Source organism: Eleutherodactylus coqui, chromosome 2 (genome assembly GCF_035609145.1).
Source record: "Eleutherodactylus coqui strain aEleCoq1 chromosome 2, aEleCoq1.hap1, whole genome shotgun sequence".
Classification (NCBI taxonomy): Eukaryota; Metazoa; Chordata; class Amphibia; order Anura; family Eleutherodactylidae; genus Eleutherodactylus; species Eleutherodactylus coqui.
In genome coordinates, this window is record NC_089838.1 from 103,699,060 (window position 1) to 103,713,419 (window position 14,360).

Genomic DNA, 14,360 nt, shown 5'->3' on the forward strand with positions numbered 1-14,360 from the left:
GCCTTGATATTCGGATAGTTGTGGGAGTCAAGTTAAAGAAATACTGTTTTCTTTTTAGAAATCTATCCCAGTATCAGTGACGTCTGCTATGAAGAATCCAGCTCTGCAGCCCGCGCCCTCCAGGTTGTGTATTTTGCACTTTTCTTCTGGCCTCCAGGTTACATGACCAGCATTCTAACAACGCTTTGTGTCCAGCAGCTAATGGGTCAACTACCATAAAGAATCACAGAGCAGCTTTCATTTCATATTCTGCTCTAAAAAAATGAAAACTGCTCTGTGATTGGTTGCCATGGGCAAGAAAGACAATTTGTCTTTATGGCAGCTGACATAAAGGTAGCATCAAAAGCGAAAAAAAGTAAATAAAACAATAAAGCACACATGAAGTGCATAATAGAACACGACATGCCTTGAAATTAAAAAAGGAAAATTGAAAAAAAAATCATCCCATCTGTTCAAGACTGCTGACCAAACCAGGATAAGCATGATACCAGGGCAATCTGAACAGGACCAGCCACAAAGCAGAGCACTCACCCTGAAAAGAGTGACCCCACTGCTTGCACGTGGCAAGATCTGAAGTCAAAGAGGAAACAGAGAACCGGTGAGAGCTAAAACTGACAACACACAGATATGCTGAGGAGTACAAAACTGACAACAGACAGGAATACAGAGAGTCCTGACGGGGCCAGAAGTATAACCAGCGCCCTCGGCAAGGAGGAGCCAGTTTGTATATATCAGAAAGTAGTAGACTGGCTAATTAACTGGCGGTCAATCAACCCAACCAGCTCATAAGCTAAACAACTATAATTAGGTTACTGATTAGCTGGCTAGGTTGTCAATCACCAGCTAGTTCTAAAGCTAAACAGCAGCAGAGAGATGTTTAACCCTTGATGACCAGGATTGACTGAATTGTTTACACTGGCAGGTGCACCACATAATCCGGAGGTGATGTAATAACATCACCCACATCCAATCCGGGGAGACAGAAGAAATTGGCTGTGACATTCCACCCCCATCACCCTCTGATGAGGGGTCTCTTGGCCCCTAGAGCCAAACCCTAATGGAGGGTTTGGTCTTACATATTATTCTTTCAGGTACCACTTAAAAGCACTTTTGGTCTAGGTGGTGGCAATTTCTTAACCCTTTTTGGACAGGTATTAGAGCCATCTTTAGGAGAATTGGGAAGAGGACAAAAACTCTACTGGGGTATTTACTGAGATACATTTAGCTAAACAAGAAATTCCCCCACCAGAAATATTTCCCGAAGCCCAATTGACGATAGAGTTATGAACCTACAACCGGGCAATCCTAGGATAACAGTAGGCAGACAAATATAATAGTTTCTGCATTAAATCACCCAGCTCTCAATCATACCTTCGAAAACATGAACTTAAGGTGTGCTTTTACACATGAAGAATCATCGCTAGTGAATGAAGGTGGAGTGAGCCAAGGTTCACCATTGACCGGGCTTCGTTCATAAGTGAACAATTGCCTATTTACATGGACCAAAACATTTTTTCTGCATGCAGAAATTGAATGAGAATCGAATGAATTCTCGTTTGTCAATCAGTCGGGGAATGCATTTACAGTGAATGATTTATAGTTCCATGTAAAAGGGCCCTAAGGCAATCCTTGACCCATGTAAATTAAAATGAAACAAGCGACTTGGCCAGTCCAAAAGGACCTTCAGAGTTGTGCCAGTCGTAACACGACTTGACCAGATGAGTGCAACTGCTTCTGTTTTGACTATTTTTTTTTGCTCCACACAAGTGATTTCTCACCATGGAGCACCGCTCGAGTTTTCTGTACATTTATGGTAGTTTATAATAATAGCATGTACAGGGTGCATGTCGCAGGTAGGGACAGGTGACACAGGAACCAGGGTACGATGTGGACATCGGGTTTACAAAGATATGTATATACTTATTATAGCAAATAAACTTGGAGAATAGGTTGGCAATAGAAGCTTCTGTTAATACACAAGCGGTATGTCGTTGTTACAGAACTGTTGGATAACCTCACTAATTCTAATTAAGGACATGCACAACTCTAATGTGCGCAGAATAGCATACAAATCTTTTACAAAAGGACAAAAATTAGTAATATACCTCAGTTATAAAACATATAAAAGGACTACCAAAAGTTTTACCCAAGCAGTGGCTGTCGCCCGCACACAGTCTGGAGGCAATGCAAATGTTGTTCAAAATCTTGTCTGCAATTGGCAGATGAATGTGTATTAATTTAGCATTGGCTCAAGCTTGCGTATTTTAATTGGCAGACCTGTGCTTTAGTCATTATTCGCATGCACACATCAAGTTTTTTTTGAGGGTCCACCTCACTTACGTATCTCCAATGTGTTTGTTACAGTAGCATAGGAGAATCATCATTTGAGCCCTTTGCATGTATACAATCATTATGATCAGAGGCATAACTTGAAGCTCCCGGGCCCTGATGCAAAACTTGTAACAGGGCCCCCAACTATAATGCTTTACTCATAGTACTGGGTTCCCTATATGGAGAAGAGAGGCCTTATGGGATCCCTAAGGTTCCTGGGCCCGGTTGCAACCGCATCTCCTGCATCCTCTATAGTTACGCCCCTGATTATGATAGAGGAAAACAGCTCACAGATGGCTATAATCAAAATACAGTATATAGAAATGGGGCAATGGTGGGGAATTTCATGGGCTGTGCCTTCTAAATTAAAGAAAAAGCAATCTAAATAGTAAGAATGTATTTAATAATTATTATATATGCTGTGCATAATTATTGCATCTTTAAAATATCTTTGCAAGTAGACACAATCATCACTCCTATGTGGGTGTTAAGCTGCCTAGTCAGAATGTACCACGCTCATTGCAGATCCAACTACATCACACATACTTTACTATAGCCCTTCCAGCTGTGTTATTTCACTAGTGCATGCCAGAAAAGGACAAAGGAATCCATATTGTTTAGTCTTGCACATTTTTTCTTGCTTATCCAGGAGTGAGGAGGATTGGTTTGACATCCATTTGCACATATATCAGATGTGTAATACAGTAGTTAAAAGGAGCAAAAAGTAAGGTTGACAACTCGGGATTATATTACGTCACTACATTTACCCAATCTTCCTTAGAAGGGTGAATATCATGCCAGAAATACTCTTCGTATCATTCCAGCTCACTGCGGAAAGTGGGATCTTGCAAATGAAATGCCAAAAGAAGGTGAAGCGGAAACCATATGCTGAGACATTCCACAAATTCTCATATGTTAAAATATGACTCCACACATTATATATTAACTACATTTTAAGGCTGTTTTCACATCTGCACTGGAACCTACATTTGGAGGTTCCGTTGCGGATCTGGTACAAAATACCAGCTGAATGGAATCCTCCTTTTTCTGAGTTATGTCTTTGTATATTTTTTCTCCCACCTCTACGATTTTATGTGGCTATTAATGAGATAGCGTAGGTTCTAACATTATCGTGGTGGCCTGTCAGCTTCTGTGTTTCCGCCAATATGCCAACGCCTGCATTTATCAGTGTTTTTTTTGTTTTTTTTTTGCATGGAGTGTGCTATTGATGCTGGGGGAGCCCAGGATGCCCTGCAAGTGTGGCGATACAAGACAATCCACTGTAGTAGGGGTTGTACTCTTGTATGGCACACATATCTATGGCTGGCATCCTTGGTATCAGTTCATATGTGCAGACTAATGTTGTCTACAGTGGCCTCTCCCAATCTTGGGTTGAGTTGGGTGGCTGCACATGAGCCTGCATTGAACATTTAGCTCCCTCATACTGCAATCTGATTTTCTGCATGCTATCAGGGAACATGGTGATTGAGCCTGTCCTGCAGTATCAGGTGATACATATTTGGCTTCTTTTTCTGTGAGTTATGTCTTTGTACATTTGTTTGCTCACCTTTGTGATTTCAAGCCCCATTTTATAATGATCGCTGCTCCTTATTAACAAAGATAAATTAGCTTATTGGAAATTACTAATTCTCTACATGCAAATCCAGGCAGTAGGAAGTCCTTAGCACAATGCTTCCTGGATGCAAGAAACAGGTTAGCCTCTGGTAGTTGGTGCTAGAGATGGTTTGCTTCCCTTTTTCAGGAGAGCTGTTTTGAACGCTAATTTGGACCAGCATGAGGTTGCACAGTTTGCTTTCCCATATGGTTAGATGTTCCATCTTTAATTCTAAAGATGCCCATCAGTAAAATTCCTTTCCGAGAGCTCTGCTATAGATCTATATACTATTACCAGATCCCTATTCAGAAATTCCCAGCCGCCACGTTTGTAGACACTTTTCCATTGAAGTACATGGAGCAGGCATCGAATGGAAATTGATGGACCCCTGTTAACCTATTAAGTCAGGATCCCAGAGATGGCATTTATGGAATATACAATAAAGGGCAAGGCCACACGTAGCAGTCACAGTGTAACTGAAAACTGCACTGACATGCAGATATACCACAAAATTAAGCTTTTAACCAATTTGCTCATTGTGGTAGTAATGCATGTCAGCACAGTCTATGGTTGCACTACAGCTGCACTGTATGCAATCTGTGGGAGAAGGGGGGGGGGGGGGGGGACGACTGCAACTCCCTCCCGGTTTGCAATGTCTGCAGCAGTCAGTGCATGATTGGAGCTTTAGTTCCCATGGAGAGGAAAAAAGATGACACGAGTTAGGGAATAACAACAAATTTATTTTCAAATAGGATACAAGACACTTTTTTTCAGTAGTCTGCTGCCAGATCTTTTCTTCTGTCCTGGGGGCCCTCTCAGTAGCTTGCGGCTTGGCTCTTGCCTTGGATTAGGATCCCTACTCGTTCTGGGAGTCAAGCATATATGCTTACTGCAGGAAGAAGCTGCAAGATGATGGCGACCCGAAGCCAGAAGGTAGAGCGCCAAGGGGAGGAGTAGATTGGCCGGGTTGCCGCCTGAGTGTCATGTCAAAATGCCAAGGAATCTACAGTTTATATTAAACTAGGTAGTTTGGCAAATTAATCAACCACATAGCAGCCACAGTGTGGCCGAAAACCATGCCCACAGTGTATGGACGCATAGGCTGGCTGAGATGCTGTATATAGTGATGTAGGGCAGCGAGTGAACTGTGCCAGCTATGAGTTGCGGGGGCCCACTAAGGAATTTACTGGTTTCCTGTGGGTTATTCCGAATCTGTATGGACCCTCTAGTGGAGTTTCTGAAGGAAGCACGACAGCAGCATCTGGATTATTAAAACCCAATATCGTGAGCAGTGCCCACTAGAGCAGCACCATCAGGTAAGCACACTGGGGTTTATTTGCTATTGAAAATTTAACAGTTTTCTGGTGCAAATTGCTTTGCTTCACATCTATTTTTTTTTTTTAGACACTTTGTTTTTGCCTTGTCTGACGAAAGAGGGCGTTTTGTTTTTGGTTTGTTAAAAAGGGGGCATGGCCAAAATTGCGCCAAAAATTCATAGTGCACAAAAAAAAATGCACTTAAAAGAGTTTGTCAAATTGCCTCAATTTTTGGCACTAAGCCATCTAAAAAGGTGTGCTAAAGTTAGACTACGACAGATGTATCATCCAGCAAAGTCATAAAACTGGCGCATTTTGTGACTGTCTAGTCTAAGTTTGCGCTGTCTAAATTTTAGACAGTATCAGTAAATAAGCCCCACTGTATTAAAGTTTTAAATAGTCTGTCCAACTACTTGGACGATGCCCTATGAAGCACCAGATCTTTTTTTTTTTATTTACGTAATGTAAAGTTTGGCCACAGATTACTGGAACAGACATGACTTAGGTATTACAATGCACAGAATTTGAGGGGGTCTTCCAATCATGGCCAAATGCTACTCTATATGAGGTGGCCAGGAGAATGGAAACAGTTACATGTACCTATGCTATCTCTGTAACTACCATAGACGTTGATGGCAGCTACACAAACTGTGTACCACAGTGAGCTTGCTGTGCTACATGGTTTGTGTACTTCCCACCGACTTCTATGGAAGTTATGAAAACTGTGTAGTTAAGCTTGCTCAGCTGTTTCCACATTCCCAGCCACCTCATACAGCTGGGCTGGTGGTGATGGGGGCCAGAACTACAGGTAGGATATGCCATAAATCAGACGGAGGTCGATCCATCCTCTGGGACTTGCACATATGTATATGCCATAAAAGTAGGAGATGGCAATACCCCTTTAAAATTGCAGTGTTTAGGGCTTTATATGATTATTAGTTCAACCTCCCCTTGAACCAGTGGAGTCTTTAACCCCCCCATGTCCTATAATGATTGAATCCTTAAGAGTAGGTTCTACCACTTAAGCTCTTAACTTCCTAACTCCCAGCGGGTTACATCATATCTAAGCAAGCGTTTATCATTTGTTTAACTAGCTTGACTCAGTCTCCCTGCAATCTCCATGACCTGTAAACCAGGCACAGATGTTTTGAGGAGGGGTTATGACTAACAGCAATAATGAATGTGACCCTATTCTTCTCAGATGGAAAGATACAGATCAAAGAATAAAAAAAACTGCAAGAAAGAAGGATTTCAAATATTTTCTTTTATTTCAAAGTTTACAAAAACAGAAACGCAGAACAAAATCAGACCAAATTGCACAAAGTTTCACTATCTTCCCCTTAGCCTCCTACTTCATCATTCCCTTCATTTACGATTAAAAGTAAAGAAAAAAAAAAAAGTAACATTCCTCCAAAACTGACCAGAAAACACGATGTACTCCTAAGCCTGCAAGCAAATGGTAAGCCATATCTTATATAAATATGCAGCCCTTAGTCATGTAACATGGCCCCAATCTGAAACAGTATTTATATAAAAACGGCAGAAACATGACATTTCATGTCTAATATACTTAAAAGGGGTTGTCCGAGTTAAGCAAACCCCTGCCAACGGGTCCCCCGTGCTTTAGAATTAAAAATCAGCAGTTTCTCACCTCTCCTCCACTCGTCCGCCCGCTCTGCTCTCCCTGTGATGTCGATTTGCACGCTGAGCCCGCCTACAAACAAGCTGCAGCAGCCAATGACAGCGATCATAGCTGAGTGCTGTCATTGGCTTACAGACGTCACAGCTGTCTGTTAACAGACAGCAGAGACCTGAGCTAGTCGGGGACAAACAAGGGGAGCGGAGAGAGGCAACTGGTGAGGTTATATTTTAATGCACGGGGACCCCTTGAAAGGGGTTTCCTTAAATTGGGCAAACCCTTTAATTCATGCTTGCTAATAGTACAATGGTAAATGACACCATGTTTAACACATCCATACATGTGTTGGTCTTTTAATGCACAACCTGGGATAAAACCTGGTATCGCACGCAAAACTATACCTTATACTGTAAATATGCTGTTTTGTGGTTGGGAAGGCAATGTATAATAAGAGATTAAGCTTAAACATTTCACCATCTAAGAGGTAGATAAACGACAACAGCACTTAAGGGACACACAAGCTCAGACCTCCTTCATTTATACCTAGCTTAAATCAAAACACTTAAACCTCCAAGCATACCCATATTGTACCTAGAAAAGCATAGAATCTCACCAAAGTAAGCTAGAAAAACCAATGAGTAACTCAGCAAGTACAAATAACATCTAATGTAAGACCATCTCCTAGTCATGTTATGTCAAGTGTCACTCAGTGGAAGACTTGTATCTATCGATGTCGATACTGAATGAGATGAGTGCAAGAAGCCTGGTCAACCAATAGAACATGACACCCGCTTATTTCAGCTGCACAGTGGTAGTGTAATAAAAAAATATATGTAACAGGGTCCACTAGTCTACAGGAACAGTCCATGGAAATCGGTTCTTCCGTTTAACAACTGTTGGTGCTATTCAGTGTTATAGAGACTCTCCTAGAAGACTTGTTGAACGGAAGTTAGATAAACCGACAGATAACACTTGGTGGGGGGTTTTGGCAAGAATTTCATGCAACCTTTATGCAATTCTTCAACCTAGAAGTCAAAGTTGTGATAAACTCCACGGATTGCTACTGCTGCACAGTTCTGCAAAATTCAGTAGAATGTCTCAGGTTGAGCTCTTCAAGACAGAAGTTGTTCTACAAAAGTCATGGTCCAGCCCAAACTGATGCAGCTCTGGTAGCAGTCTGTATATTCACCAGTGTTACTAAATAAAATTGGTAAGTTTCAGTCTGCAGTTGACATCAGTTAGTCCCTGCAGCTATCAAACCAGTGGCATGGCAAGGATGCCAACATCAGGGACAGGCTAACACATACCTCCTCTGTTGCTCAGGAGCCCCGAAATTAGCCTTTGAAACAGGCTTGCACCATATGGAAATGACGCTAGAGTGGTCCGATGAGTCGCCCATTGTTAGAAAACGGTCCCTGATGTTTCTGCAATAAGCCATCGTCAACCTCTTTCCCGGTCTTTTGATTGGCTATCAGCGGCATACTTAAAGCCAGCAATCCAGAACCAGGGGAAGGGGTTGACAATTAAAGGAGATGTCCCGCGCCGAAACGGGTTTTTTTTTTTTTCAACCCCCCCCCCCGTTCGGCACGAGACAACCCCGATGCAGGGGTTAAAAAAACCACCCGCACAGCGCTTACCTGAATCCCGGCGGTCCGGCGTCTTCATACTCACCTGCTGAAGATGGCCGCCGGGATCCTCTGTCTTCGTGGACCGCAGCTCTTCTGTGCGGTCCACTGCCGATTCCAGCCTCCTGATTGGCTGGAATCGGCACGTGACGGGGCGGAGCTACACGGAGCCGCTCTCTGGCACGAGCGGCTCCATAGAAGACTGCTGAAGACCCGGACTGCGCAAGCGCGGCTAATTTGGCCATCGGAGGCCAAAAATTAGTCGGCACCATGGAGACGAGGACGCTAGCAACGGAGCAGGTAAGTAAAAAACTTTTTATAACTTCTGTATGGCTCATAATTAATGCACAATGTATATTACAAAGTGCATTAATATGGCCATACAGAAGTGTATAGACCCACTTGCTGCCTCGGGACATCTCCTTTAATGCAAAAAGCTCAGGACCACTACCCAGCAATGGACCACCCATTGAACTGCTCCAATATCATTTACATGTGGCAGCTCAAACTTTGATTTCAGGGTTCCTAAAGACAGGCTAAAGGCCCTTTTACGCACACCGATTATCGTTCAAAAAGCCATCTTTGGAGCGTTAATCGTTGGGTGTAAATGTGCCTATTTTTTACTTTCCTGCCGAACGATGATTTTCAGTTCTGTTCGGCAGAAGAGCTGATAAGATGGACGGCACGCTGTGTTCTCCGCAGGAGTGCCAATAACACTGTCCCAGCTGTCAGCACCGCGGCAGAATAAAGGCAATGTATTTGGAGACCACCCGCTGTTCTCTGAATACAGCTCACATGCTACTTTTGGAACTAATAGGATTTAGTGCCAATTAGTAGTTCATGCAAAATGATCGCTCAAAAAATTGCTTTTTGTGTAAAGAGCCTTAAGCATGGAGGCGGGGGATGTAACTGGTCCCCCATGTCAGCGTCACTGCCATGCCCCTGCTTAAGTAGCTGAAGGAACGCTGACAGATGTCCTTTAATACAAGTTTGTAGCAATTTGATACAGTAAATACTACAAGGTGTTCTGTTCAAACCTCTCACATTTCAATCAATTATACAATTATTGCGAATGATGGATTATGATTGGCACTAGATAAAAGAAAACTTTAAAGAATTTTGGGGTTAATTTATCAAACCTGTTTAATAGTAAAACTGTCTTTGTTGCCCATAGCAACCAATCACAGCTCTGCTTTCATTTTACCACAGCAGGTAAGAACAGAAAAGTAGTTCTACGATTGGCAAGTTTGGTACCATGTTAGCCAGTAGAGCAAAGTGTGATTGTTCTCAGTGAGAGAAACCAAGTAATCTTGTAGATATGACACCTTTTAATGGCTTTTAATGGCTAACAAAAATACATAATGGGTAGCAAGCTTTCCGAGCTTTCATCTAGCCTGATGAAGAGTCGATAGAAGACCTGAAAGCTTGCTGTATCAAGTATTTTTGTTAGCCATTAAAAGGTGTCATATCTACAAGATTACTTGGTTTCTCTCACTGAGAACAGTCACACTTGGCTTCTGCTCAAGATAGTTTAAATTCATGAAAGAGAAGGTCCCAAAAAGGTCTAATTTATCAAGTGTTATTTTGAATTTTCGCCCTCTACGCAGCACCACGTTTGCATGAAGCAACATGACAAGTCTGCAACGATATGCACAAACAGTAGTGTGGTATGCCGACACAAAGTGTTTCCAATGAGAGAGTAGAAGAGATTCAACGAGGTTTCAGAGACGTTTAGGGAAATCAATTTTCCAAGCATCAAATCAATTCAATGTACCGCCAATGACATTGAGTACTGAATTAGTGGCCTCATGTATATAGATAAAGTGCATATCACTATAAATCAGTGTGACAGACACTAACTTTTGGTGTTCTGTGGGAGGACTGCAAAAAGATGGTGACAGATTCCCTTTAAGTCTGGCACTTTTCTTGGCTGTTATGATAGAGCTACTGAATGATGGACTATTAACAAGTTCTCCTTGGTTTTCAGAATGCGGAATGTTACATGACAAATCAGGGTCCATTCAAGTGCAATAGTCAGTCATCCAGCATTATTGGCAGTTGTCTGCTGCATAGCTGTCTTTAGTAAATATGAACCCTGTTCTCGTCTGACTCTTTTAGACATGTAATCAAATACACAGAACTATACTAGAACATGTGACGTGCACTAAGTTGGTCCCTAATATAGGATACAGCTACTATGAAAATGATCCTGCTCTAATCCTCAGATCTGCTACAACAGGATGTGCTTGGGACGCCTTCTATGGAAAGCCTGGAATTCACATGCAGATGTATTTATGGAGGATAGTCCATGTTCATAGATGCCAAACCCAATCATACAAGGTTTGTTATACTACAGATACTGCCCTTAACAAAAGCATCAATATACACGCTTCGTCAAAACAAAAAACAAATAAGCATCTAGAAGTTATTTTGCTGCAAAACACGGCATCCAGTTACATCTCAGGCTGATATGCAAAGGATTAGATGAAGGTCTTACCACCTGGGGCCCTAAAAGTAGTTTCACCCCGGCCTATAAAAAAGGCTCTCATAGGCTACTTATGTGTAGTGACCTATTTTTCCATTTGTATAGAGCTTGTTGATCACTAGACACCCCTTTACTACATAACCAAAGAGATTGTGCCCAGTTAACAGAGTTTGAGATGGGGCACATTATTGGAATGCAAGAAGTTGGATAGGTGTATCGATGAATTGCGCCCCCCCCCCTTCATGCCCACCTGTATCGCATCCTGTATCCAAGCTAGAGGCGGTACAACAGGGTACTAGAGCCTCCCTTTAAGGGGTCAGTTTTCCACAATAGATTATCCTTTTGCTCTGATATTGTAATCACTGACTTATATCAATGTTACAATCACACAGAGAAAGTTTCTTTCATTTCAGACAACTCCTAGGTGCTTGATATTTTTTTTGACAATTAGTTTACTCGACAGTAACTAATTAAATCACTGCTTTATTATAAAATGAGCTCTAGGCTGATAAAAGCTTAAAACGGATTGGTTGCTATGGGCTACACTGCAACTTTCTTAGAACACTTTTTAGCCATGATGCCCCACCTCGCGTATTCTTATAGACTTATTGTAACAACAAATCATTACTTAAAAGGGGTTTTCCAGGGAAATACTATTGATGATCTATCATCAGGATAGGTCATCAATAGTTGATTGGTCTTAGCTGATTAGTCGGGGTCCTGAGCGATGCACCCCAGCCAAATCAGCCTTCGTGCCGACCACCGAGTACTGGCCGGCGCTTGTAACTGCAGGCACAGCTCTCGCTGAAATCACTATCCATGTGGAGAGCTGCTATTAGACTGTGTTGAAGTTGAACTTTTGAATCATGGCCTATGAGCCTTTAGTTTAGCACCTGATCTAGATGCTACCAAATCATCATGAAGGGGCACAAAAAGCCCCACATTTACTAATTTTGCAGAGAACAGACCATTAATATCCTTTTCTAGTTAACACCTAAAATTGCTAAAAACCCAAGACAGGCCAAAATAAAGCAAGTGTATCAATAAAGACAACATTAATCGTCGGCATGATCCAGAAAATTAATACAAAAATTTACACCAAGGGATAAATCTCGGGAAAACAAAGAAAAAACATGTGATGTCTACCTAGCGAGGATATGGGATTATTTATTGTCTGTCTTGGCATAAAATACTTTCTGTACAATACTGCACTGTGACTTCATCATAAAGTGCTTTGGGGTCCAGATAGTAAGAGATAGAATCTGGATTGTGTCATGATATATAACAAGATATGCGATATGAAGCCATGTGGCCTATTCTCTGCAGAAGAGACAACCATCTTATAGGATCAACTGCTACCAAGAATTGGGTACAGCATTAGTAGGAGGTGACCAGATTGTTCCCTTATTCTATGAGATTACTGACCCATCCATAAATTGGTTGCCTCCATAAACAGAAGGTATCTTGTAAGTAAAAAGGCTCCATGAATCATGTTACAGTATTGCTAGAATTTTCCCTGTATGAAGAGTTACCAAGAAAATAGATAATGAAGTCATGTCTTCTACTTCAATTATTGGGATTCTGTCATCGGGTTCATGTTGTCCAAAGCACAGGCATCATCATCCTGGGGCAGGGACGTTCATTACCCTCATGTAACACTGTGGCATTTCAGAATAAATAGACTTTGAAGTTTGCTTTGGAATGGAACTCCGAGTCACGGAGGTGGGCCGTGCCGTGTCGGCTTTATCTCACCGTAGCACGTAGACCGACAGCTCTTTCCGGATTTCCCTTTTGCGTATAGGAAGAGAACTGTCATGCAGCACGATGCAGGCGGGAAGAGACCGGCGTGGTCTACCTCTATGACTCAGAGTTCAGTCAAACTTCAAAATATATGTTTGTTTATTCTGAAACTTTGTGGCCTTTCAGAATAAACCATACATGGGGATAATTTGCATACCTAACCCGAGTTTATGCTGCTTGTTGTTAACGCAGCACGAATCTGGTGGCAGAATCCCTTTAAAACAGAGGTCTCCAACTCCAGTCCTCAGGGACCACCAACGGGTCATGTTTTCAGGAAATCCTATGCTAAGAACACCGCTGGCAATGTCTGAGGTGCTGACAATAATTACATCACCTGTGCAATACTGAGGAAATCCTGAAAACATGAGCTGTTGGCGGTCCCTGAGGACTGGAGTTGGGGGACACTGCTTTAAAACTCCAAAATAGAAATTTCCTTAAGAGTTGATGCTCCTTCGAAGTCTTCCACATGCTTTGGCTGGTGGCAGGAATTGGCAAACCGTTTCTATTGCATTTTTCCCAGCTGAATTTTCTTCCAGGCTTCAGATGCGGTAAAAATACATGAATCCAGAATGCCGGCAACAGTGAATGTTCCTCCAATGATGGCACATACCTGCATCGGAAATACAGTAGATAAATCACAAACAATTCCAAGGGAAGTAGCTATTAAATACTACTACTCAGGCATGAGGTATAAATTAGTTTTGATCACAATATGGCTTCTTCATAGTATGGCACAACCTAACTATATGAAAGATGGAGAAAATTAATAGATTACCAACCAAAAGGCAATATTTACCCTTACATGACCATTAATGCAGAGCAAAATGCTACTTGGGCAATGTTCATATTGCCATTACAAGTTTCTGTTATAGGAGCAGAACAAGGAAGAAACACTGGTGCCCATTGACTAATAATCGCACTCCTTGGACCGAGTCTCCAAATAGATCCCCGAAAGCAGTAGACCATTGTATTATAGGACATCTACTGGGGATCGCTGGACTGCTTTTCAAAAGGTCATATCGGGACAAAGTCATTTTTCGGTTTTAAGATCTAACAAGTCTTAACAGATGTCAGAGCAATTTTTCACAACAATGATCAGAAGCAATGTAAGAAAAAACACTTCATGGAAAGAGAGCTCATCTTGAACTATGAAAATTCAAACCCCTATATTAGTTTAGAAGGGCATTTCATTAGATAGCAAACTTAGACTGTAAAAACAGAGATGCTCTAAAAGAGTCCCAGTGACCCTCCAGCTGTTTAACTAGAACTTCCAGCACGTTGTGCCAGTTGGGATGGGGCAGGCCGACCATGCTTTCTGTAGCCATCAGGACGTATATTTGGACTGTTTACAGAAAACATATCTGTTCCCTGGGGCAACAACTGTTTAAAACACACGTTCCGACATGCAAAATATGTGACCGGTTTAATTTTGGTTGATGAATTCTAATTTAGTAACTGAAATGATCCCTTCCTCACATGTCTGTGGATAAAAGTAGCCATAAATAGACAAAGCTGCTAAAGGCAAACCATGCGGTCTATCCGTATATTT

General features: G+C 41.9%; 1 protein-coding gene across 1 annotated transcript in view; it reads right to left on the reverse strand.

Annotated features, from left to right (window-relative positions):
- Positions 1 to 6,511: 6,511 nt before the first annotated feature.
- The window catches only part of ERGIC1 (endoplasmic reticulum-golgi intermediate compartment 1), a 93,451-nt gene continuing 85,602 nt past the window's right edge, over positions 6,512 to 14,360 (reverse strand). The window contains exon 10 of the mRNA XM_066591281.1: positions 6,512 to 13,421. Coding sequence (XP_066447378.1) covers positions 13,314 to 13,421 — 108 coding nt within the window. The 3' untranslated portion in view covers positions 6,512 to 13,313. The remainder of the gene's footprint in view (positions 13,422 to 14,360) is intronic.